Source organism: Xenopus laevis, chromosome 1L, assembly GCF_017654675.1.
Source record: "Xenopus laevis strain J_2021 chromosome 1L, Xenopus_laevis_v10.1, whole genome shotgun sequence".
NCBI lineage: Eukaryota > Metazoa > Chordata > Amphibia > Anura > Pipidae > Xenopus > Xenopus laevis.
This window is the reverse complement of record NC_054371.1, coordinates 90159742-90186121: the sequence shown is the minus strand read 5'-3', so window position 1 is coordinate 90186121 and position 26380 is coordinate 90159742. Positions and strand designations below refer to the sequence as shown.

Genomic DNA, 26380 nt, shown 5'->3' with positions numbered 1-26380 from the left:
TTAAGCGCGAAGCGCCGAACACTAGCGTTTTTTCGCTAGCGTTGGCCATTTTCGCTACTGCGCAAATTCACTAACGAACGCTGGCGTAGTTTCGCTAGTGTTACTTCGCAACCTTACGCCAGGCGAATTTTCGCTAGCGACGAAACTACGCAAATTCACTAACTTGCGCAGTGTAGCGAACGCTACCTTTTACGCTAGACTTCCTTCGCCACCTCAGACCTGGCGAAGCGCAATAGAGTAGATAGGGATTGTTTCAAAAAAAGTAAAAAATTTTTCTAAGTCCCAAAAAACGCTGGCGTGTTTTCTACATGATGGCTGATAGGCTGAAAAAGATCGAAAATGTTTTGGGGCTCCCCTTCCTCCCCCCTACTTTTCCTGACTCATGGCAACTTACCTAGACAGTGGGCACATGTGTAGGGCAAAATAAAATTTTTATTTGCAGATTTGAAGGTTTTGTAGGCATTTGTAGTGCAGATACGTGTTCCTCCATTGAAATTTGAATTTCGCGCCGTATGCACATTAGCCTTCGCTAGCGCAACTTCGCTTTATATAGCGAAACAACGCTAGCGCAACTTTGCAAACTTACGCTACCCCTGTGCGCAACTTCGCATTTTAGTGAATTTGCGGAGCGCTGGCGAAAATTCGCCTGGCGAAGAGCGGGGGCAACTTCGATTCTTAGTGAATTTGCCCCCAAGAGAGAGGAAAAGCAGGAAGTAGTGTTCTGTTATGTTAGACATCCAGTAACTCCAGCCTTTATACATTAAATTTTTGCCTAACTATATTAGGAACATTTTTTATTTTGCACAGCCTATCTATTTGCCCAGTTTTTATTTAATTACTGAACAATTCCGTTAAGGTTATTTTAATGCTGTGTTTATGGGGATTTTTTTTTATTATAATTTGTTGAAATGTACAGTGGGTCAAACAATAATTTAAGTATTTTTAGGAGGTGATAATTCATATATGAATGAACTGGACTAAAAAGTTGCCTTTTGGGGATGAAGGAGTTAAAACTTCTGGAATTATGAGGAGAATCAAGTGTGGATGATGTTGATCACGTTGAGAAAGCCCTATAGAGCGTTGGTGTAACAAGATGTCAGTAGGTGGTGCATGATCTAAGTTGCAACTGCTTCAACCATGAGTACACTGTGGAGTGCTGGCGAAAGTTTAGAAACCACTGGCAGTTTACCAAACAACCACACGGACACGAGGAGACAATTTGGATCCAATATGTGCATATTTAAAGGGGGTGTTCACCTTTAGAGATGTCGCGAACTGTTCGCCGGCGAACTTGTTCGCGCGAACATCGGGTGTTCGCGCTCGCCGGAAGTTCGCGAACGTCGCGCGACGTTCGCCATTTTGGGTTCGCCATTGTTGGCGCTTTTTTTTGCCCTCTCACCCCAGACCAGCAGGTACATGGCAGCCAATCAGGAAGCTCTCCCCTGGACCACTCCCCTTCCCTATAAAAACCGAAGCCCTGCAGCGTTTTTTCACTCTGCCTGTGTGTGCTGAAGAGATAGTGTAGGGAGAGAGCTGCTGCCTGTTAGTGATTTCAGGGACAGTTGAAAGTTTGCTGGCTAGTAATCGTTTTGATACTGCTCTGTTATTGGAGGGACAGAAGTCTGCAGGGGTTTGAGGGACATTTAAGCTTAGGTAGCTTTGCTGGCTAGTAATCTACCTTCTACTGCAGTGCTCTGTATGTAGCTGCAGTGGGCAGCTGTCCTGCTTCTGATCTCATCTGCTGACTGCTGCAATAACAGTAGTCCTTGTAAGGACTGCTTTTATTTATTTTTTGTTGTTTTACTACTACTACTACTACTACTACTACTACTATAAGAGCCCAGTGCTATTAGTCTAGCAGTGTTGGGGAGTGGGACTGGTGTGCTAATCTGCTGCTCCTAGTAGTTCAGCAGCACCAACTTTAATTTTTTTTTTTTAATATTCATTTTTTTTTATTTTACTTTTTTTTATTTTACTACCGCTGTAGTAGTGTATAAGTTGACCTTTTAGGCATTATTTGCCCTGTAGGCATTATTTGCACACTGTTTTCTTCAACCCGCCATCGAGCTGTGTGACCTTGTTCACATTCTGTCTAAATATCCATAATATTACCGTCTCCAGAAAAAACACCGGAGTCACTTTTTTCAAGCAGCCATAATATATTTTACGTAATCCGTATCCACCGCTGTAGTAGTGTATACGTTGGCCTTGTAGGCATTATTTGCACACTGTTTTCTTCAACCCGCCATCGAGCTGTGTGACCTTGTTCCCATTCTGTCTAAATATCCATAATATTACCGTCTCCAGAAAAAACACCGGAGTCACTTTTTTCAAGCAGCATTCATATATTTTACGTAATCCGTATCCACCGCTGTAGTAGTGTATACGTTGGCCTTGTAGGCATTATTTGCACACTGTTTTCTTCAACCCGCCATCGAGCTGTGTGACCTTGTTCCCATTCTGTCTAAATATCCATAATATTACCGTCTCCAGAAAAAACACCGGAGTCACTTTTTTCAAGCAGCATTCATATATTTTACGTAATCCGTATCCACCGCTGTAGTAGTGTATACGTTGGCCTTGTAGGCATTATTTGCACAGTGTTTTCTTCAACCCGCCATCGAGCTGTGTGAGCTTGTTCACATTTTGTCTAAATATTGATAATATTATCGTCTCTAGAAAAACCACTTGAGTTACTTTTTTTCAAGCAGCATTCATATATTTTACGTAATCCGTATCCACCGCTGTAGTAGTGTATACGTTGACCTTGTAGGCATTATTTGCACACTGTTTTCTTCAACCCGCCATCGAGCTGTGTGACCTTGTTCCCATTCTGTCTAAATATCCATAATATTACCGTCTCCAGAAAAAACACCGGAGTCACTTTTTTCAAGCAGCATTCATATATTTTACGTAATCCGTATCCACCGCTGTAGTAGTGTATACGTTGGCCTTGTAGGCATTATTTGCACACTGTTTTCTTCAACCCGCCATCGAGCTGTGTGACCTTGTTCACATTCTGTCTAAATATCCATAATATTACCGTCTCCAGAAAAAACACCGGAGTCACTTTTTTCAAGCAGCATTCATATATTTTACGTAATCCGTATCCACCGCTGTAGTAGTGTATACGTTGGCCTTGTAGGCATTATTTGCACAGTGTTTTCTTCAACCCGCCATCGAGCTGTGTGAGCTTGTTCACATTTTGTCTAAATATTGATAATATTATCGTCTCTAGAAAAACCACTTGAGTTACTTTTTTTCAAGCAGCATTCATATATTTTACGTAATCCGTATCCACCGCTGTAGTAGTGTATACGTTGACCTTGTAGGCATTATTTGCACACTGTTTTCTTCAACCCGCCATCGAGCTGTGTGACCTTGTTCCCATTCTGTCTAAATATCCATAATATTACCGTCTCCAGAAAAAACACCGGAGTCACTTTTTTCAAGCAGCATTCATATATTTTACGTAATCCGTATCCACCGCTGTAGTAGTGTATACGTTGGCCTTGTAGGCATTATTTGCACACTGTTTTCTTCAACCCGCCATCGAGCTGTGTGACCTTGTTCACATTTTGTCTAAATATTGATAATATTATCGTCTCTAGAAAAACCACTTGAGTTACTTTTTTTCAAGCAGCATTCATATATTTTACGTAATCCGTATCCACCGCTGTAGTAGTGTATACGTTGACCTTGTAGGCATTATTTGCACACTGTTTTCTTCAACCCGCCATCGAGCTGTGTGACCTTGTTCCCATTCTGTCTAAATATCCATAATATTACCGTCTCCAGAAAAAACACCGGAGTCACTTTTTTCAAGCAGCATTCATATATTTTACGTAATCCGTATCCACCGCTGTAGTAGTGTATACGTTGGCCTTGTAGGCATTATTTGCACACTGTTTTCTTCAACCCGCCATCGAGCTGTGTGACCTTGTTCACATTTTGTCTAAATATTGATAATATTATCGTCTCTAGAAAAACCACTTGAGTTACTTTTTTTCAAGCAGCATTCATATATTTTACGTAATCCGTATCCACCGCTGTAGTAGTGTATACGTTGACTTTGTAGGCATTATTTGCACAGTGTTTTCTTCAACCCGCCATCTAGCTGTGTGTATTATCGTTTCCAGAAAAACCAACTGAGTTTTTGTTGTTGTTGTTGTTTTTTTAAAAATAATGCCAGGCAAAGGCAGGCCGCCACGCAGAGGCCGTGCTAGGGGCCGTGCTGCTATGCAATCCTGTGGCCCTAGCAAATTGCCCAGTTTTAAAAAGCCAATGACCCTGAACTCCCAAAATGCTGAAGAGGTAGTTGACTGGCTTACACAGCACACCCCATCCTCTACCGTTTCTAACTTTACCACAACATCCTCCTCATCCTCCACTGCTATGGCCACCCCACGTAACACTTCCTCCACCACCGGTGCCCCTTCTTCACTGGGGTCAGAGGAGTTATTTTCCAATGAGTTTCTTGAACTGAGTAATGCGCATCATTATTGCCAGAAGAAGATGAAGGAGATGAGGACCTTACACCAGATTTAATTCTGGCAGAGAACACGATAGAGATGGACATAATGAGTGATGAGGAGGAGGTCCCCGCTGCTGCTTCCTTCTGTGATGTGTCAGAAGAAATTGATGCATCTGAGGAGAATGATGATGAGGAGATTGATGTTTTGTGGGTGCCTAGTAGAAGAGAGCAAGAGGAGGGTAGTTCAGATGGAGAGACGGAGAGTCAGAGAGGCAGTAGGAGAATAAGACTTAGAAGAAGCAGGGAGGACAGCCCGCAGGGATCAGCAGGGCAACAACATGTATCGGCACCTGTGTTCAGCCGGCCAACGCACCCGCCATTGCCGCCAATACCGCCAACTCCGCCAACTTCTACTGTTACCGGCCAGATCGCACACTTCCAAAAAGTCAGCAGTGTGGGATTTTTTTAATGTGTGTGCCTCTGACAAAAGCATTGTAATTTGCAATGAGTGCAGTCAGAAACTGAGCCTTGGTAAGCCCAACAGCCACATAGGTACAACTTCTATGCGAAGGCACATGAGCGGCAAGCACAAAGCACTTTGGGAGCAACACCTCAAAGGCAACAGGCAAACTAAAAGCCACACTCCTTCTGGTCCAGCATCTTACTGCTCTACCTCTGCTCTCCTTGACCCGTCTGAACCACCCTCCACTCCGCCTTCCACCTTGACCACCTGTTCCCATTCCCAGTCTGCCACCAGCCAAGTTTCTGTGAAGGCCATGTTTGAGCGTAAGAAGCCAATGTCTGACTGTCACCCCCTTGCCCGGCGTCTGACAGCTGGCTTGTCTGCACTCTTAGCCCGCCAGCTTTTACCATACCAGCTGGTGGACTCTGAGGCCTTCCGCAAATTTGTAGCAATTGGGACACCGCAGTGGAAGGTACCCAGCCGCAATTTTTTTTCTAAAAAGGGAATACCACACCTGTACCAACATGTGCAGAGCCAAGTTACCGCATCTCTGTCACTTAGTGTTGGGCCAAAGGTCCATATGACTACTGACGCATGGTCCTCCAAGCATGGTCAGGGCAGGTATGTCACCTACACTGCCCACTGGGTGAACTTGGTAATGGCTGGGAAGCAGGGAATGGGTAGCTCAACAACAACAGTGGAGTTGGTGTCACCGCCACGGATTGCACGCGGTTCTGCCACCACCTCTACTCCTCCATCGCTCTCTACCTCGTCTTCTTCTTCTTCTTACTCTGCTGCTGGGTCCTCCTTCTCCTCCTCCACACCTGTGCACCCCCAGCTCCCCCTAGGCTATTCGACGTGCCAGGTACGCCGTTGTCACGCTGTCTTGGGGATGACGTGCCTGGAAAGCAAAAACCATACCGGATCTGTACTCCTGTCATCTCTGCAGTCACAGGCCGATCGGTGGCTGACCCCACACCAACTGCAGATCGGAAAAGTGGTGTGTGACAATGGAAGCAATCTGTTGGCAGCGTTGAGACTAGGCAATTTAACACATGTGCCCTGCATGGCACATGTGTTAAATTTAATAGTCCAACGTTTTGTCTCCAAGTACCCAGGATTCCAGGACGTTCTCACCCAGTCCAGAAAGGTGTCGGCCCATTTCAGACGTTCCTACACAGCCATGGCACGCCTTGCTGACATTCAGCAGCGCTACAACATGCCAGTCAGGCGTTTGATTTCTGACAGCCAGACTCGCTGGAATTCAACGCTCCTTATGTTGGAACGTCTGCTGCAACAACAAAGGGCCGTCAACGAGTACCTTTTTGAACTGGGTGGTAGGACTGGATCTGCACAGCTGGGGATTTTTTTCCCCCGTTACTGGGTGCTTATGCGCGATGCCTGCAGGCTCATGCGACCTTTTGAAGAGGTGACAAATATGGTCAGTCGCACCGAAGGCACCATCAGCGACCTAATACCCTTCGCTTTCTTCCTGGAGCGTGCCGTGCGACGAGTGACAGATGAGGCTGTAGACCAGCGTGACGAGGAGCTGGAAGCGCACGATTTCTGGTCGGAATCACCAGAACGAACCCAGGCACCTGCTGCAACGCAGGGAGAGGTGCCAGAAGTGGAGTCAGAGGAGGAAGGTGGCTTTGTGGAGGAGGAGGAGGAGGACCAACAGGAGCAGGCTTCCCAGGGGGCTAGTGGTGACCTTTTGGGGACCCCTGGTCTTGTACGTGGCTGGGGGGAGGAGACCGTGGATGATGCAGTCCTTGATAATGAGGAAGCGGAGATGGATAGCTCTGCATCCAACCTTGTGAGAATGGGGTCTTTCATGCTGTCATGCCTGTTGAAGGACCCCCGTATCAAGAGGCTTAAGGAGAAGGACCTGTACTGGGTCGCAACGCTACTAGACCCTCGGTACAAGCATAAAGTGTCAGAAATGTTACCAACATACCACAAGTCCGAAAAGATGCGGCATTTACAAACCAGCCTGCAAAACATGTTGTACAATGCTTTTAAGGGTGATGTCACTTCAGGAACTCATCAACATTCCAGGGGCAGAGGTGCCAGTAATCCTGCCACGAGCACACCTGCAAGGACAAAGCCCTTTGGCCAGTCTGTAACGTCAGACATGCAAATGTTTTTCTGTCCAAGGCAGCGCCACAACCCTTCTGGATCCACCCTCAAAGAACGCCTCGACCGGCAGGTAGCGGACTACCTGGCATTAACTGCAGATATCGACACTCTGAGGAGCGATGAACCCCTGGACTACTGGGTGCGCAGGCTTGATCTGTGGCCAGAGCTGTCACAATTTGCCATGAACCTCTTGTCTTGCCCAGCCTCAAGTGTGCTCTCAGAAAGGACCTTCAGTGCAGCAGGAGGGATTGTAACTGAGAAGAGAACTCGCCTAGGTCACAAAAGTGTCGATTACCTGACCTTTATTAAAATGAATGAGGGGTGGATCTCGGAGGGTTACTGCACGCCGGAAGACTTGTTCTGACTTCTATGCAGCTGTCCTTCTCTTCAAGCCTCATGACTCCACACACAGCTGTCCTTTAGCGTCCTCCTCCTCCCTCCGCCACCGTTACAAACTAGGGTGCAAACCCTACTGGTTTAATTTTTTCTGGCCTCTGTGCTTCAGTGGCTGCAACCAAAAAAACTGGGCAAACAATGTCTACAAGGTCAACGTATGGCAAAAAATGACTATTTTCAGCATTTATATGGCATATTTTTTCTGGCAACTGTGCTTCAGTGGCTGCATCCAAAAAAATGCATATTTTCTGCATTTATATGGCATAATTTTTCTGGCCTCTGTGCTTCAGTGGCTGCAACCAAAAAAATGCATATTTTCTGCATTTATATGGCATAATTTTTCTGGCCTCTGTGCTTCAGTGGCTGCAACCAAAAAAATTTATATTTTCAGCATTTATATGGCATAATTTTTCTGGCAACTGTGCTTCAGTGGCTGCGACCAAAAAAATGACTATTTTCAGCATTTATATGGCATATTTTTTCTGGCCTCTGTGCTTCAGTGGCTGCGGCCAAAAAAACTGGGCAAACAATGCCTACAAGGTCAACGACGTTGACCTTGTAGGCATTGTTTGCCCAGTTTTTTTGGCCGCAGCCACTGAAGCACAGAGGCCAGAAAAAATATGCCATATAAATGCTGAAAATAGTCATTTTTTGCCATACGTTGACTCAACGTATATGGCAAAAAATGACTATTTTCAGCATTTATATGGCATATTTTTTCTGGCAACTGTGCTTCAGTGGCTGCGACCAAAAAAATGCATATTTTCTGCATTTATATGGCATAATTTTTCTGGCCTCTGTGCTTCAGTGGCTGCAACCAAAAAAATTTATATTTTCAGCATTTATATGGCATAATTTTTCTGTCAACTGTGCTTCAGTGGCTGCGACCAAAAAAATGCATGTTTTCTGCATTTATATGGCATAATTTTTCTGGCCTCTGTGCTTCAGTGGCTGCAACCAAAAAAGTTTATATTTTCAGCATTTATATGGCATAATTTTTCTGTCAACTGTGCTTCAGTGGCTGCGACCAAAAAAATGCATATTTTCTGCATTTATATGGCGTAATTTTTTTGGCCTCTGTGCTTCAGTGGCTGCAACCAAAAAAATTTATATTTTCAGCATTTATATGGCATAATTTTTCTGGCAACTGTGCTTCAGTGGCTGCGTCCAAAAAAACTGGGCAAACAATGTCTACAAGGTCAACGTATGGCGAAAAATGACTATTTTCAGCATTTATATGGCATATTTTTTCTGGCAACTGTGCTTCAGTGGCTGCGTCCAAAAAAACTGGGCAAACAATGCCTACAAGGTCAACGTATGGCAGTTGTTTAAAGAGAACAGTAGATTACTAGCCAGCAAAGCTACCTAAGCTAAAATGTCCCTCAAATCCCTGCAGACTTCTGTCCCTCCAATACAGAGCAGTATCAAGCAGATTACTAGCCAGCAAACTTACTATCATCTGTCCCTGAAATCACTAACAGCTCTCCCCCTACACTATCTCTTCCAAGCACACACAGGCAGATTTTTCAGATACATTTTTGCCCTTGATCCCCCTCTGGCATGCCACTGTCCAGGTCGTTGCACCCTTTAAACAACTTTAAAATCATTTTTCTGGCCAGAAATGTCTTTTCTAGATGTTAAAGTTCGCCTTCCCATTGAAGTCTATGGGGTTCGCGAACCGTTCGCGAACCGCTCGCATTTTTGCGCAAGTTCGCGAATATGTTCGCGAACTTTTTTTCCGACGTTCGCTACATCCCTATTCACCTTCCAAACACTTTTTCAGTTCAGTTTTTTCCGATTGTTCACCAGAAATAAAGACTTTTTCCAATAACTAATCTTTTATTTTTTTTTTACCATTTTTCCAAAATCTAAATTTAAATTTACTGTCTCTGGTGTTTCAGTCTGGCAACTCAGTAATCCAGGTGCAGATTCTAACTTGTTACTATTTGCTACATATAGTTGTTACATTTCTCAGCAGCAGCAATTATTGTATCAATTACAGCAACTGTCTTCAATAAAAATGCATTAATGTAGAAATATCAGTGAAAAATAAAACTTTAAGCGTCATTATTAGAAAAATGGTCATGAATAGAAAATAGAAAGTAATTGGGGAAAAAAGTATTTCTTTATTTCAGGTGAAGTATCTGAAAAAATTAAACTTAAAAAAATGTTGGACGATGAACACCCCCTTTTAAAATATTTTCTCCTGAGATTTTTCTGGTTTTTAGTCGTCTGCATCTGTTGGAGAGTTAAAGAACTGGATCTTGTCTCCATCTTTATGAGTGGTCTCACTAGTTGAATCATGCTATGGGGATCCACCTTATTCTCTAGTACGATAGTCAAGATTTACGTTGATTGCCGAAAATAGTTTATTTAATCTTGTGAAACATGAGGAATTGCATGACAAATTCTTTCAACTATTAGAGTCTATGGGCATCATTTTCACAAGGAAAACATTCACTCATCACTACCACTGAGTAACCTTCATGTATATCACTAAAGCAAAGGGACACATTCTTCCAGTAGCAGAAAATGACATCAAAGTCATTCGTAGTGGTTTTCAATTTATGAATCACAATTTTGCAAACTAAAAATTGCAAGAGGTAAAGAATGAAGTTTGTTTATTATACATACTCTGAAGGCGTCTGAAGAGGCTCTTTTATAGAAACAGCAAAACTGTTTGAGTTTGTTCCTGGCCGCAAAATAAGATTTCCAAACTCTGACATCTTGTTGAGAATATTTGTTGCTTCTTGTCGAGTTACTTCCTGAAAACACCTGAAGAAAATGAAAAAGAATGTCAAATGAATAAGGCTTTTTTAATATGTCATTTTTTTCAGTAAAAAAATAATTAGTTATTTAGAGGTGAAAAACTTTTCTTAATTTGTGTTGTGCATTTGGATTATCCACCCATTTGGTGACCATGGCAAACAAACTTTGTTGTCCCAAAGTTGTCCCTTTGAAGGAGGATTCATTTTTCTTTTTGCTTCAAAATATTCTGGAGGACAAAGGAAATCCAGACCTTCCCAACTTTCCTAGGAAGTGACATCAGGCGCACCGTGCACATGGCGTCATTCTGCTTGTTGAAGGACGTGCCAAGGTCCGGTGCCTAGGTTAATACATCCCTGAGAATATGATCTTTGTTTTAGACTCCAGTAGTTAAAAGGAATATTAATGAGACAGAGAGTCCAAAGAAGAATAACTAAGCTGGCAAAGGGTGTGGAAAGACGAACTTCAATTAGAATATAACAACTATTTATTCTAATATTAGTGTCCATACAATAAACTCGGATGCTTTACTTGCCAGTATATCTTCCAGAAGACAAAAGGGCATCCATTCTGATTAGAAGATCTTAACATGTGAAAAGGTATTTTTACAGTGAGAGCTGTGAAGTTGTATAATTCTTTCCCTGAATCAGTTGTACTTGCAAATACATTAAACAGCTTCAATAAGGGATTGGATGGCTTTTTATTAAGTAAGTAAATACAGGGTTATGAAAGATAGCTCATAGTACAAGTTGATCCAGAGACTGGTCGAATTGCCATCTTGGATGAAAGAATTTTCCCCCCTACAGTTCCAAGAAAAGTTTGGATGGCAATTAAGCAAGGGAGAAAATACAGTGTTATTAAAATAAACTGTTAACACAAACATAATCCAGGGAGTCGTCCAACTGTCATCTTGCAGTCAGGAAGGAATTTTTTTCACTCTCGGGTAAATTAGGAAAAAAACAATTTGTTGGCTTTCTCTGTCTCACCTAGCATTTAGGCAGCTTTAGTTTAGACAAAATAGTTAAACTCTACAGACTTTCAACCAAAGTTACTGTTACTATGCTTACTCTGGCATTCTGGATGCATCTTCGTATGTCTCATCAATCTGGGCTGATGAAGAGCTAGCATCTGTATTTTGTTCATTCTTTCTTCTTACTTTTTCCTTCTCTAGAGTTTCCTTCAGTTGGAGTATTTGTCCAGGTAACAAACTTACATAGTTTGGAATAGAAAGCTAAAGTAAAGACACTGCTGTTAGACAGTAATTTCATTTCATTAATATTGTTGCATTTTTAATTTTTAATAATAAATACAACTGATGTGAACAGCTTTTTATAAGTTTCTATTTTTCAACAGATACAGAACAGGGACCTGTTATCCAGAATGCTCGAGACCTGGGGTTTTCCAGATGAAGGAATTTTCTGTAATTTGGATATACATATCTTAAAGCGATAATGACACGTTCATATAAAAATCATAGGAACGTGTCTGTATCAAGTAGTTGCTGCACTCGAAATAGTTCCCCTGAAAGCCCACCTCAAAGATAATCCCAGCCCCGCAAACCTGCATTAATCCGACCCTTCGACACTACTAAAAGATCTTCTGTGCTGTTTCAGTGATGCTGGGGGCATGCAATCCTTCCATAGGCTAATTACAAATGAAAACAGGACTTCACCCTATGGAAGGATCGCTCCGCCCCCAGCCCAGCATCACAGAAGCAAGGCAGAATATCAGTTAGCTGTATCAGCAGGTCGGCTGCGCAAAGGTTGGCTGTGGTACAAGTCAGTAACCTGATTGTTCTAGCATAGACAAGTACACTGCAAGATTTATTTTTCCCGGTACCGAACCCTGCACAGTACCAAGAAAAGGTGTTTTAAGAATCAACAGCTCTGCTATAGAGGGTAATTTGGCAACTCACCTATCTAATCTATAAAATTGTTGTAAATGTACATTCATTTGCATTTCAGAATATTTGCATATTATAACCTCAACCTCAAAATCTCAAAATTACGCTACTTGCAATTCAACACATGATGTGTATCTATTAAAATACCTATGCAGTCTGGGCTACAGTGCTGGGCCGAGTCAGCTGGGCCGAGTCAGCTGGGCACCCTAGGCAACCCAGCCGACTATGTTGCCCCCCCTCAACAAGTGTGCGCTTGAACAAGCTGGAGATGTGTACATGTGTGCATACACATGCATGGAGGAGCACGAGCGGCTGGGATTGCTGCCGCAAGTAGGGGCACAAGGGTCCAAAGTAGGGTGAATCCGGCAGAAGAGGTACCGTGCCTGGCACCCCTCCAACTTTGCACCCTAGGCAGGGCCGCCATCGGGGGGGGGGAGGGGGGACTGTTGTTGGTTTGGGGAGTTAAGGGGGGCCCGGCCGTGTTGCACTTACTTGCACTTACTTGCACAGCCGGGCCCCTGCATCGGAGCTCCGATGACTGCTTCTTGTGTTCTGATTCGCCATGAAATGTAAGTCCCGGTAAAGCCACATGCAGATTGGTTAGGAGAAGTTTGAACCTCCCCTCTACTTTATCCAATCACCATGTGGCTTTACTGGGACTTACATTTCACTGGCGAATCAGAGCACAAGAAACTGAAGATAGCGGCATCTAAACTCCCTGGCTAAGGTACGTGCAGTTTTTTTTTTCTTTTAACTTGTGGGGACCCTGGCTAATAGTTTTTATTAAATGTGTGGGGGCCCTGGCTTATAGTTTTTATTAAATGTGTGGGGGCCCTGACCGATTGTTTTTTTTAAATGTTTGGGGGCCCTGATCAATTGTTTTCTTAAATGTGTGGGGGCCCTGGCTAATAGCAGGAGGTCTTTGAGGATTGAAGCATCACAGTATTTTTGTTTGGGCAGTACACTGGAATACAAACAACTATTCATATTACAAATACAAGACTTCACAAGAATTCATATGATAGTTTGTATAACATATAAATCAATAACATTTCAGTACATGTTCACTTCTCACCAAAAAACTTTCACAAAGTTGGTTGCATTCTAATTTGTAAAATACATACGGCTACATACACACATTCTGTTTGTTTAACAAAGATACAAGCAAAATGTAAAAATAACTGCAATGTAAACATACTGTACCTAAGCAAAGTTTCCCTATAGGAAATTCATTGTGAAAGTTTGTTTTTACGCTGCTTTTGTATATGAGGTTGTTTTCAGTTCATACTGTAAATTTATCATGTTCATCATGTTTTCAATTCATACTATAAATTAGTCTATCAGATGTTTTCAGGCATTTTGCATTTAAGGTCCAGGCAGCATTTGTTCAAACCCTCCTAAATAAAGTAAAGGATATGAAACTATGGCTTTACCAGTCACAATGCTATTTGTTTAGGATTATAAGTAAATAAAAAATTGGTCTTCAGATTGGGTGATCATAGGGGACAGACTCATAGTTTGGTAAACTCTAGTCTGTCTTAGTAATCACTTACTATCAACAAATCAAAATATTGATACTGAATCTACAAATAAAAAAAGAGCTATGTGATGTGCCATTTTGTAAGAAGTAAACTAATTATACAGGATATTTATGAGTATGCACATGCCTTTTACACATTTCAATATTTAATCAAATTTTATGCTTACCTCTACCACTGTCAGAATGAAGCCCTTCCATTCCTCAATATCTTCAGGTGTTTCTGTCTGTACAACAGAGCATACGATGTTAAGAATGACATACAGTTATCATTATTTTTTAAACGTTTGGCCAGCTGCACGAAGCATAAAATAACTGAAGCAAATATTCTGACTAAAATATTTGGGATGCTGGAGATACATAGGTAATCTGGAGGACTAACTAGATGTCTCCAAAAGGTCACATATGGTAATAAATAGATGTCACTCATCAACTTAAAATGTTGGGCCAAGATGCAACAATTAAAGACCTATAACTGAGGGGGGAGGCAATTATTATTAAAGGGGAACTATCCCGAAAATTAAAATTTAATATAAGCTTCATCATACTGAAATAAGAAACGTTCTAAATACAATCAATTAAATATTCTGCATCGTATCTTCACTATTACTCTCTCAGCATCTGTTTCTCCTCATTCTGTCTTCATGCAGCAGCTGGGAGTCAGATAGTGTGTACATAGTTATTGGCAAAATAAATCACACAAAGTAACACGTTTAAAACATGCAAATTCCCTCCTAAACAATTGAGTAAGGTATTGAGTCACTGTATTAATAGTAAAATAGTATATGAAATTTCATTTAGAATGTAGGCCACTTGTATTACTGGAACTGTGGCAGTTCCTAGGTAAATTTTGCTGGTTAGGATTAGTGGGCATTTAGACTACAACTAACTTGTTCTAGTTAATGATCCAATGGTGCTACATAGTTTGACTAAACCTACAAGTGCCGTGTTAGAAAATAGAAATAATTATTTGTGTCTGAAACTGTAAAAATTGCTCCTTAGAAGAAGAAATAAGGTCAAGACCAGGAACAATGCTAAATTCAAAAAGACTAAGTCAAACTGGCACCATATAGACCAAATCTACAACTTCCAAACAGCAATATATGTATACCAATAAAAACAATTTAAAATATGTACTTAAAATAGAACATTCACATACATGACCAGACATGTCTTGCACAAAATTAGGGGGGGGTGCTGGGCATTTTAGTTAAACAATAGATGGTGGCCTGGAGGTTGGACAACCTTTATGTATTATGGGATGTAGGTATGGAATATCTCATAGAGAAACCCAATATATAGAAAGCTCCAAACTATGGAGTCCATTTCAACTAAATAATCACCTTGTAAAGCACTATCTACAATTGTGGTGCTATATAAATAAATAAATAAATACCATTTTTTTAAATAATTTCCTTTTTCTCTGTAATAATAAAACAGTACCTTGTACTTGAGCCTAACCAAGCTGAATACATTTACAATGGAATCAAAATAATACTTTTGGGTTATTATTATTATTATTTTTTAGAAAACACATCTGAAAACCCCTAGGTCCTAAACATTCTGCATAATAGATACCATACTTGTATTGCAACATCTGATTTTTACAAAATATAATATGTCCTTTTATCAACGTCTACCAACCCCAGAGAGCCACTCACCCAGGAGAAGCAAAAGAAGCTATGCTAAAAATGGCACTGTATTTAAGGAAAGAATGGGAACTGTCATTGATATAAATATGATCTCAAGTTGTAGTGGATGCTTAATAATTCTCCACAAGTAAATTATTATAGTTATTTTCTTTTTGAGATTTAGTATTTGTATTTTTTAGATAAATTCTTTCCTACTGCACACAACTCAACAGAAGCTATTTCTCAATGCATTGCAAATGATTGACTCATGCTGGAATTAGCCAGTTATAGCAGATTAAATCTATCAGTGAATGTGTTGGTTACAGCCAGTAGAGAAATGTTGAGATTATTTAAATGATTTAAAAAAAAAAAAATATATATATATATATATATATATATATATATATATATATATATATATATATATATATATATATATATATATATATATATATATATATATATATATATATATATATACTATTTGTTAACAAGGTCGGACTGGGCCAGCGGGACACTGGGAACAGACTCGGTGGGCCTTGGCTCTCTTGGGCCTCGCTGGCCCAGACCCGCTCCCTGTACTGCTGCTGATGTGGTGTTGGATGGTGTGTGGAACCAATAAAGCACCTCTATGTAGTAAGCATTGATTAACTAACCTTTAAATAAATCTCCTCTTTTGCCAACCTTAAAATTAACTCTGCTGATTGTTTCTGTTGTGGACATCCATTTGTGACCGAAACCAACGACTGCAGATCTATGTTGTCAATAGACTAAAAAAAACATAGGAACAAGGTTGATTAACATTAACAAGTAAAGAGAAGATTTACAGTGCAGCTGCAAGGTTTTCTGAAAATCCCTGCAGAGTCCTAAAGTCCTAAGATAAGATATTTTTCAAAATGCTATTCTTGTTAAGTTTTACCATCATATGCAATAAAAGGTACAGATTTTGACAAGGTGCATAAACCCAGAGCAACCAATAAGGAACACTATCTGCAATTGCAAATGAAAGCATTGATGCCATCCACAGGGGCACTAGCATCCATGCATGCTCTACCCACCCAGACTGTTCAGATAAATAAAAGCAGATGCATGTTTTGATGCAAAGGAATCTGTAATTATTGCCAACCTGTCTGTGGTGGTAGACAGTGACAGATTTCAACAGGTCCTACTGATATTTGCCAAGTGAATTGGACACTAATACCATATATAACTCTCCATGCCTGAAGCCATTGTAGCATAAATACAGAGAAAATTATATTCAACACAACTCAATAAGGATCTGCCAAACAGATTGTGACCATGTTGATGGAGCACATGAAAGTTGCAATGTTCACAACTTCTGTTATGGCAATTTACCTCCAATAAATGTATTTTGCACCATGTGTCACATTTGTAAATGAGGCTTTGCTTTTAATCAGGTGACCAGTAAATGCTACGTGCTGATTGGTTGCTGCAGGTGATCAGACTAGTCACAAACCTGCAAACTTTTCACCTTTTGTTGCCTAACACTCTAGGCATTTGCCATACAATGCAGTCTTGTGTGTTTGTCACATGGCAGTGTGTGTGTGCCTTCCGAAAGAATAGGAGATCGGTGCTGAATATATAAAAAATAGGTTCTAAGGCCAAGCTAGGCAGCCCTTTACCCCAAGAACCTGGGGCTTAGAAGTTAGCATCACAGTTGAGCTGGTCATCATTGCAAAAACAGTTTCTGGGTGAACAATAAGGAGGAAAAGGGTCTCAGCTTCAAGGTACAGTATACACCAAAAAACACCATTGCTAAAAATGAACACAATATATAGGACATGTTTTGATATTACATTCTGAGCATTCATTTAAAGTAAATAAAAATAATAAAGTTTTGCCATTATAAAACACTGATAAATTATCATATTCCATGGCAATTTGTTCAGAGTTCCATATCTACCCCTCCCTTCACTAAGCAGCAGCCTTTGAGTTACTAAGTAGAGGCATCTCAGTGGACTAGTAATTCGTTTTACCAGCTCCTCTTGAGCTCTGCAGGATCAGGAATTGACAGGAACTTCAAAACTATTTTTTTTGTTAAGTGCCAAAAACAATAGGCAAAAAGTATGCTCTGCACAAGCCCTATTCTCTGAGCTCATGTTCAAAAAGGGTGTCCCATGGAAAAACATTTACAAGCCAGACTTTCCCAAATAATCTAATAATAAAGACCTCAGAATTGATTCACTACTAAGTAAAATCCTTATAAAGTTACACTAATACTTAAAAAGTAATACATTATTATATTCATGCTTGGGAGATAAAGAAAGAAAAAGGCTAATGGATGGGTATCTATCTATATATACATTGTATGTAAAGTTGTGTTTGAACTGTTGTAAAGTTTATATGTTGTAAAGTTTATATATTGAACTGTGAAACAGACTGTCCCTGGTGCTAATAAATATCCCAGCAAATGGGATAAATAGACCGCATACTAAGCTGGAAAGACTCAAGAAGATCCGAGGTCACCAAAAACTGGATAAATAGCTAGCCCATGCAAAGTAAAAAAAAAAAAAATCTAGTATAGTTAGTTAGACAAAAACTTATAAAGACTGGAGTGACTGGATGTCTAACATAATAGCCAGAACACTACTTCCTGCTTTGCAGCTCTCTTGGTTTCCACTGATTGGTTACCAGGTAGTAACCAATCCATGACTTGAGGGGGGGCCACATGGATCATAACAGTTTGCTTTTGAATCTGAGCTGCATGCTAAGGATCAATTGCAAACTCACTGAACTGTTATGTCCCATGTGGCCCCCCTTCAAGTTGCTGACTAACTCAGAGTTAGAGAGCTGAAAAGCAGGAAGTTGTTCTGTTCTGTTAGACATCCGCTCACTTCAGCCTTTACACATTACAATTTTAGACTAACTAACTATATTAGAAACATTTTTTATTTTGCACAGCCTATCTATTTATCCAGTTTTTATTTTACACTGAACTGTTCCTTTAACCTTTTTGAAAGAGAAACCAGATAAAATTAACTATGCAACAAAAAATTTAATCAAAGTTAATCATATCGTTTAAATTACTATTTTAATTAAAACAGCTGTTTTAGAGTCCCAGTCCATAGTTTAAGAATCTCTGAGTTACTAGTTTTGTTGCTTATGTGTTAAATGTGTTGTTCTATGCTTAATGGAGTTGTTCACCTCTGAGTTAACTTTAAGGGGCAGATTTATCAAGGGTAGAATTGGAAAATACTTCGAGATCGTTTTCGGTCAAAGTCAAATAGTTTGATTTCATCGATCGATCGAACGATTTTACTTTGACTTCTAAAAATGTAGCCAAATGTTGGCTATGGGTTCTAGGAGGTCCCCATAGGCAAACATAGCAATTCGGCAGGTTTAAGATGGCGAAGTGTCGTAGTTTACGTTTTTTAAAGAGTCAGTACTTCGATTATCGAATGGTCGAATATTCAAAGTATTTTCAATTCGAATCGAAGTCAAATTTAGGCCTATTTGATGGTCGAAGTACCCAAAATTTTTTTCGAAATTCAAAGTTTTTTACTTCAAAAATCCACTTCGACCCTTAGTAAATTTGCCCCTAAGTATGATGTAGAGAGTGCTATTCTAAGACAATTTGTCATTAGTTTTAGTTTTTTATTTGTGGTTTTTGAGTTATGTAGATTGTTATTCAGCAGGTCTCCAGTTTGCAGTTTTATCAATCTAGTAGATAGGGTCCAATTTACCATAGCAACCATGCATTGGTTTGAATGAGAGACTGGACTATGAATAGAATAGGGCTTGAATATAAAGATGAGTAATAAAAAGTAGCAATAACAATACATTTGTTGCCTTACATAGCATTTGTTTTTTGATGGGGTCAGTAACCCCCATTTGAAAGAATCAGAAGAAAACAAATAATTGAAAAACTTTAGAAAATAAATAATGATGACCAATTTAAAAGTTGCTTAAAAATGGCCATTCTATAGCATACTAAAAGTTAAAAGTTAATTTAAAGATGAACCACCCCTTTAAGACACTTAAAAGGAATGTAACACCAGGGATACTCAGATGTGATGGATTCACAGAGGGCACTGTTACAGTGTTATACATATTATTTTTAAGGTTCAAATGATACATTTTGGTATTGTTAGAGGAACTTATAATAAGGAAATAATGAAGTAACATTCTGAAAATTGTCACATGTCCATTGCCTTTGTTTACTTTGCTAGAAATGTGTGGTATTATAGGTGTTATAAGGCATGTGTAATATAAGTGTGCTGCTGCATGGTATAGCAGAGAACTCATAATATTGCAGATATGCATAATTAGTGATGGGCGAAAATTCGTGGCGAATTCCAGCGATTCGCGAAAATTCGCCAGCGTCAAAAAAAATGGACACTGGAAATTTTTCACCGTTTCGCGAATTTCGCGGGAAATTCTTGAATTTGCAAATTTGCAAATTTACCCATCACTATGCATAATGTCTATGTGAAATTATGACAATGATTGTATGCAAATGGAGAAGCCTAAAGCAAATGTCAGTAAGATTGTGTGTATGGGCCTTGGGGGTAAATATCAGGGTCAGAACTAGGGGTAGTCAGAAGAAGCACCTGCCTAGGGTGCTGTGATAGGGGGTCACCGGGCAGGTACCTTTTAAAGTCCGTTTTCACTGCCCTCTGTTGCTCTTCCCAACCCCTCTGTCACTCTCCCCTCCCTTCCCTCCTCCGCTCTCCCCTCTGCACAGTGCATTAAAAAAAACCTTATATATGTAATACATTTTCTGTGTGGCAGATGATGATATTGTATTATTATGTGGGATATCTACTGTATATAACTGATAACATTTGTATTTAACAGATAATAAACCAGCTAAAGCAGCTTTATCTCGTCCCACTGGCGAAGAAAAACCTGCTGAGCTGACCTCATGTGCCATTGAGCCCATTTGGTCACTGGGATCGTAGAGGCCATGAGACCTAGGATGGACATATAATCCTTGGCTGACACCCAGTCTTCGCTGAGGAGAAGTGAAATCTGAATCATTTTGTGAGCTTTCTCCAGTGGAAGAGAAACTTGGCCTAATGAGGTGTTGAAAAGGGCACCTAAGTAAATCAGGGATTGAGAAGGATGCAGAGAACTCTTTTCCATGTTTATCAGCCAACCATGGTCTGACAGGAAAGAGATAACCCGGTCCCGGTGCCTCAACATGACTGCTGGGTCCTTGTTTGACAGGAGTAGATCGTCCAGATAATGCCAAATCAAAATGCCTTCTTTGCGGAGCTCTGCAATTAATGGAACGAGAAGCTTTGTAAAAGTCCTGGGAGCTGATGTGAGACCGAACGGCAGGCAACGAAACTAAAAATGCCTTTTGCCTACTGCAAATCGAAGAAAAGGCTGATGACATGCTGCCACCGGGACATGAAGGTACGCATCTCTCAAATCTATGGAGACTAACCAGTCCCATTCCTGAACCACCTGAATGATGGTATGTATGGATTCCATCTTGAATTTCTTTGGAGTTACAAAGGTGTTTAATCTTTTTAGATCTAAAACTGGCCTCCAACCCCCTGAAGATTTCTTTACCAGAAATAGAATGGAGTAAAAACCCTGACCTCTTTGCTCCTCTGGAACAGGAATGAAGGCTTAGTTGACCCGTAATAGTTGCAGATATTCTTCAAAAACCTCTCTTTTTTGGAACTGGAGAGACGATAAAAACCTCTTGACTCGGGAAAACTGAAAACTCTATACAATATTCCCGCTTGATCACTGAACAGACCCAGAGGTCTGATACTGTCATCTCCCACTCGTCTGAAAAACTCGCAAGTCTGGCCCCTACCTTGGAGTTTTCCATCCACAAATAGTCAGGATGATTTTTTAGGAGGTTGGGCAGGCAATTGAGGGACCTACCTAGCTCTAGGGTCAGTTTTACTTGAGGCAGCGGAATCCATATCCTGGTGTGTTTTCTATAAAAAATAATAGTTGACTTGACTTAACACAAACAGCCTTAATATAATAAAAAGACTAATAGGTAACTCCAAATACCTGAACTCCAAAAGAATCGCCTTTGTCCTCCTTCGTGCAGGCAAACAAACAGAAGAGCCGTGCACTAGAAATCTTTGCTATTTAAACAGAAAAACCACGCCTCCAAAAGCGCTGGCGAATCCATTCAATTCCCTGAAGGCGCATGTGCATAAAAATAACACCGCCGCCATGTTGATTAAGGGCATAACCTGTACTGTGCGCCTTTAAGTGACATCACTTCCGGTCGTGCTGCCCAGAATAGACGCCATATTGAAGGTGGCAAATGGAGTACCTAAAAATAATGATCAGGAGAACAAACAGACCCCGCTGCACCATTAACCTCCTTCAGGGAGATTAACATAGTGCGCCTCAGGCTCCAAAGAGAACCCAGAAGGTACCAGACGTTTGAGGATGAATGGGGAAACACCTTCTTCACAATCCAACAGTCCTCCAGGAGTGTTTAAGGATAAAATCTGACTGCCCGAAACAGGAAGACCCCCTGCTCAAAAGAGCAGCTGCAGGTATGTAAGAAAATAAATTTAAGAGCTAGATAGAAAAAAACTCTGGTCCAAAAAAGGACAGAAAAAAAAGACTGCTGGCCCTAGGAGGGGGGGTGTTTTTATAGATTTGTAGGGGAGGGACTTTCTGGTTCGGAGTGGGGGCAGGGAGCCTACCCAGTGTTTATGTTGACATACATAGTGGCTAGGAAATATAATTTTCTGTTTCTTTAAAATAATAAATAATTAATAAAATGCATCAAACCTTTTCTTGCAGTTTATCAGTGTAAAGAAATAGCTTTGTCCCACGTAGCTCAGTCCAGTATTTGCATTCCTACAGAAGAAATATATATATTAAATGTTATTATTATTATTAATAATAATAAATAACACTAAGGGGGTTATTTATCAAAATCCGAATTGTTCAGATTTTTTTACAATAAAAAAGTAGACCAAACTAGAATCTCGATTTGACCTTATTTATTATTAAAAAAAGCATGATTTAATCGGATCAGGGGAAAACTTGATAAAATCAAGTGAAAACCCAAATCATAAGTTTTTTCTGAGGTTTTTTCACAAATCACTCAATTTTTCTAGGCTTTTTCCCAAAAACTTTTTGCCTGAAAAGCCTGAAATAATTCCAGCGCAGACCACAGAAATTCAAAATAGGATTGGGACCTCTCCCAATGACTTATATACAATCTTGGCAGGTCTGAGATGGCGGATTTTTGACTTTTTGCATTCACGGGGTATAATAAATCTCGAAAAATTTGAGGTTTTGTGGGGTTTTTTCCACTAAAAATTCTAATTTTATAGTAAAAAAAACTCAAACTTTTAAGTTATTGGCATTCGGCATTCGGATTTTAATAAATAACCCCCTAAATACAGAACTAGAAGAGAACTATGATTAAGGAAAATATTTTTTAAATGAGCAAAAGCTTTAAGACCATATATTTTACCATACATACCGTATATACTGGCTGAGTTTTTCAGCATCCAAAATGTGCTGAAAAAGTCTACCTCGGCTTATACTCGAGTCAGCGGGCAGTAGCTGAGATTGCAGTCACTTTTAATCATTCCTATACCAACAGTTTGCTTGGGGAGAGACTGCAATATCACACAGCACCCTCTGTTGCTTATATGAGAGAATAACAGTGCGCCCTCTGTTGGTTATATGAAAGAATAACAGTGACTGCAATATCACACAGCGCCATCTGTTGGTTTTATGAAAGAATAACAGTGCACTCTCTGTTGGTTATATGAAAGATTAACAGTGACTGCAATATCACACAGCGCCCTCTGTTGGTTGTATGAAAGAATAAAAGTGACTGCAATATCACACAGCGCCCTTTGTTTGTTATATGAAGGATTAACAGTAATGGCAATACCACACAGCGCCCTCTGTTGGTTATATGAAAGATTAACAGTGACTGCAATATCACACAGCACCCTCTGTTAGTTATATGAAAGAATAACAGTGACTGCAATATCACACAGCACGCTCTGTTGGTTATATGAAAGAATAACAGTGCGCCCTCTGTTGGTTATATGAAAGATTAACAGTGACTGCAATATCACACAGCGCCCTCTGTTGGTTATATGAAAGAATAACAGTGACTGCAATATCACACAGCGCCCTTTGTTTGTTAAATGAAAGAATAACAGTGCGCCCTCTGTTGGTTATACGAAAGATTAACAGTGATGGCAATATCACACAGCACCCTTTGCACAGTGGGACAGTGGGACAATGCACACTAATCTGTTTGGCAATTCTCTGTCACCATCAACTTTGCAAAGACGTCCGGTTGATCGCTGGGGGGGTCGCTTTGGCGGAATGTGCGCTGCTGGGAGACAGGGCTGTAGTTGTGTCTAGGCTTATACTCGAGTCAATAAGTTTTCCCAGTTTTCGTAGGTAAAATTAGGTACTTCGGCTTATACTCGGGTCGGCTTATACTCGAGTATAAGGTATTTAATATGAATGAAAATTACTAATCCCAAATATTTTAAAGATTTGTTGAAAATAGGAGGCTCTTGTCCTGCTGGGTTTTTCTAAGGCCCTTAATAAAATATGTTTCTTGGCCAGTCAGGGCCTATTTTGACTCCCTGTCCAGACCTGGCCATTGGGTCAAACAATCTGATGAGCCTGAATTGGGCAAGAAATCAAACATTCCCTTAAAGAAGTATAAAGTCATTCTTGAGCTACTTCTGAATAGCTTGTATTTAAATGTACATTATCAAGGGAGATTTGCTGACAAGGAAATACAGTGGCTTGAAAGGTGCCATTTCCAACTACTCTCTTCAATGTGTTATCATAAACCTAATTTTTATTTGTTGTTCCTGATATATAAACAATGATTAACAGTGTACAATTATGCTGTGGCACCTATCATTAATCACAATTGCTCCCTGTATATCTTGGTTTATTCACCAGAAAATATTCTATTTACAGTATTGCTTACAGTTTATACTTTACAATTCAGTTTGTCCTGCTAGAAAACAAGTCTCTGTGTTCTTAAAAAAGGTCCATTACAGTTAAATCTCCTTGATTCTTTATGAATATAAAATGTACAGTATACTTGACAGAAGAGAAGCTGACCTGCATTTTATAACACCATCCTTTCTGTTTTACTGTTATATATTATATTAGCCACTTCAGTGTCAGGCAGTAGGTAAAATAGACTTACCTACCACCTAAGACCTACAACCCAAAGCATTTAGGACTATGTGACATTATAACTTTTATATTGAAAAAACAGAAAAATCACCAGCCTAAATATTGCAGTAGTTTCAGGGTTCCATTTGCATGTTAGCTGCTATTGATTTGCACTAAATGACTTGAATGCTAATTTGGTTATTTGTGCTGGAAGTGGCAAAATACCCATACTGTAAATGCCAGTGGCAACTTTTGTCTGATTTACAGAGCAAGGTTTTGGATCATTGCGGACAAAAAAACCCCATTATGTTTTGGGTCCAATCCATGCCCTGCGTTCATAAACAACCCTACTTTAGATCTATCAAGAGTAAGTCAAAGGCAGGAGATGATGAGGATTATAGGAAAATTTTTTAAAGAGTGGCTTTTTGTAGTCAAGGCAAACTATGCAACCTACATTAAAACACTGTGATAATTTAATTTGAAATTTGTAAAAAAAAACTGTAGTAACTGTTGGCACGGCAAGTGGCTTCCTTAGCAGTGAAGTACAGATTTATAGTAGTCAAACTCTCATTAGAAAACATTTACTAAAGAATGAGGAAGCAGTTAACTTTCCCACATTCATTGCCTATACTTGCTGCTGCTGCTATGATAGGGTGCCAGAATTCTTTTTTATAACGTTTTGGTTTTAAGACAAACATTTGTATAACCTAATCAAATCCAAACCTGAGATATAAAAGATTTTGTGCAGGCTATTTACCTGTTAGTTTTAAATCAAACTGAAGTTTATTCAAGTCCCCTCAACTAACTGGTGGCTCATGAGCTTATTTTTCAATTCCTGATTTGGGGGCAAGTTTTGGCTGCATAAAAACCAGGTGAACTACCACATAGAGCCTCATGTAGGCTGTTGGTCCACATAGGGGATAACAATAGTCAATCACAGCCCATAATTGGCACCCACAGAAACTGTTTGTGTTGCTTGTCTTGCTCTCCTACTTTTATTTACATTTTAATGTGCCTCATGGGTAAAAAAAGGCTGGGCATCCCTGCTCTAGGGGAACAAATACACAGGGGTTATATATGCTTAGAAAATGCATTTAGTTTGCATGCCTTTAAGTGAATACTGAACATAGAAACCCAGGGTCTATCATATAACAGAGGTTATGCATTGTAGAGGAAGGTAAAATGCCTTACCTGCATTTACCTTCTACTAACTAAGACTAAGTGAGCGCAGTGGATTCCTTTATGTATTCCTTTATGTATTTTATAGTGCCTAACCAGGGTCGGACTGGGCCGGCGGGACACCGGGAAAAACCCCGGCGGGCCCCCGGACCCGCTTGCTGCTGGCAGAGCCTTGATCCCTACTGACCTCCACCTGCTGCATGAAGAAATAATGCACATCGCAGAAGGCACGTACTGTTGGGGGAAGGGGGCCTGAATGTTCAGAGGGATTTGTGGCAGGGCCCAAATACGCAGGGGGATTTGTGGTGGGGCCAGAGTGTGCAGGGGGATCTGTGGTGGGGGCCCATGCAGGTGGCAGAGGGGGAGTCTGGGGCCTGTGAGGGTGATGGAGGTAGGGTTGCCACCTGGCCGGTATTATGATGGTTGATCACAATGTTATTAATAGGGAAAAAAGATAAATATATAGGAAGGCCGGAATTTTTTTCCAGAAAAGGTGGCAACCCTAGATGGAGGGGGGTCGGGGGCCATGTGGAAGGCGGTGGGAGGGTTTGGGGCCCGTGTGGGTGGCTGGGGTCGGGGGCCGTTCGGATGGAGGTGGGTTCGGAAGCCCGTGCGGGTTCCGTTGGGGGGGGTCAGATGCCCATGCAAGTGGTGTAAAGGGGGTCAGGGCCTGAAGGGTATGATGAGGCAGCCCTGGTGGGCCCAGACCCCCCCAGTTTGACACTGTGCCTAACAGAGGTAGCTAAAGTAATTATACTTAATC

At 40.5% G+C, this 26380-nt stretch overlaps 1 protein-coding gene across 5 annotated transcripts in view; it reads right to left on the bottom strand.

Moving 5' to 3' along the window:
• Positions 1–26380, bottom strand: part of LOC108711362 (signal-transducing adaptor protein 1) — a 250025-nt gene that overhangs the window by 7671 nt on the left and 215974 nt on the right. For all 5 annotated transcript variants that reach the window (XM_041591137.1, XM_041591140.1, XM_018253040.2 and 2 more), the window contains exons 3-7: positions 22051–22119; positions 15966–16079; positions 13849–13905; positions 11306–11469; positions 10107–10247 (exon numbers count right to left, since the gene is read on the bottom strand). In XM_041591137.1, the coding sequence (XP_041447071.1) occupies positions 10107–10247; positions 11306–11469; positions 13849–13905; positions 15966–16079; positions 22051–22119 (545 nt within the window). The remainder of the gene's footprint in view (positions 1–10106; positions 10248–11305; positions 11470–13848; positions 13906–15965; positions 16080–22050; positions 22120–26380) is intronic.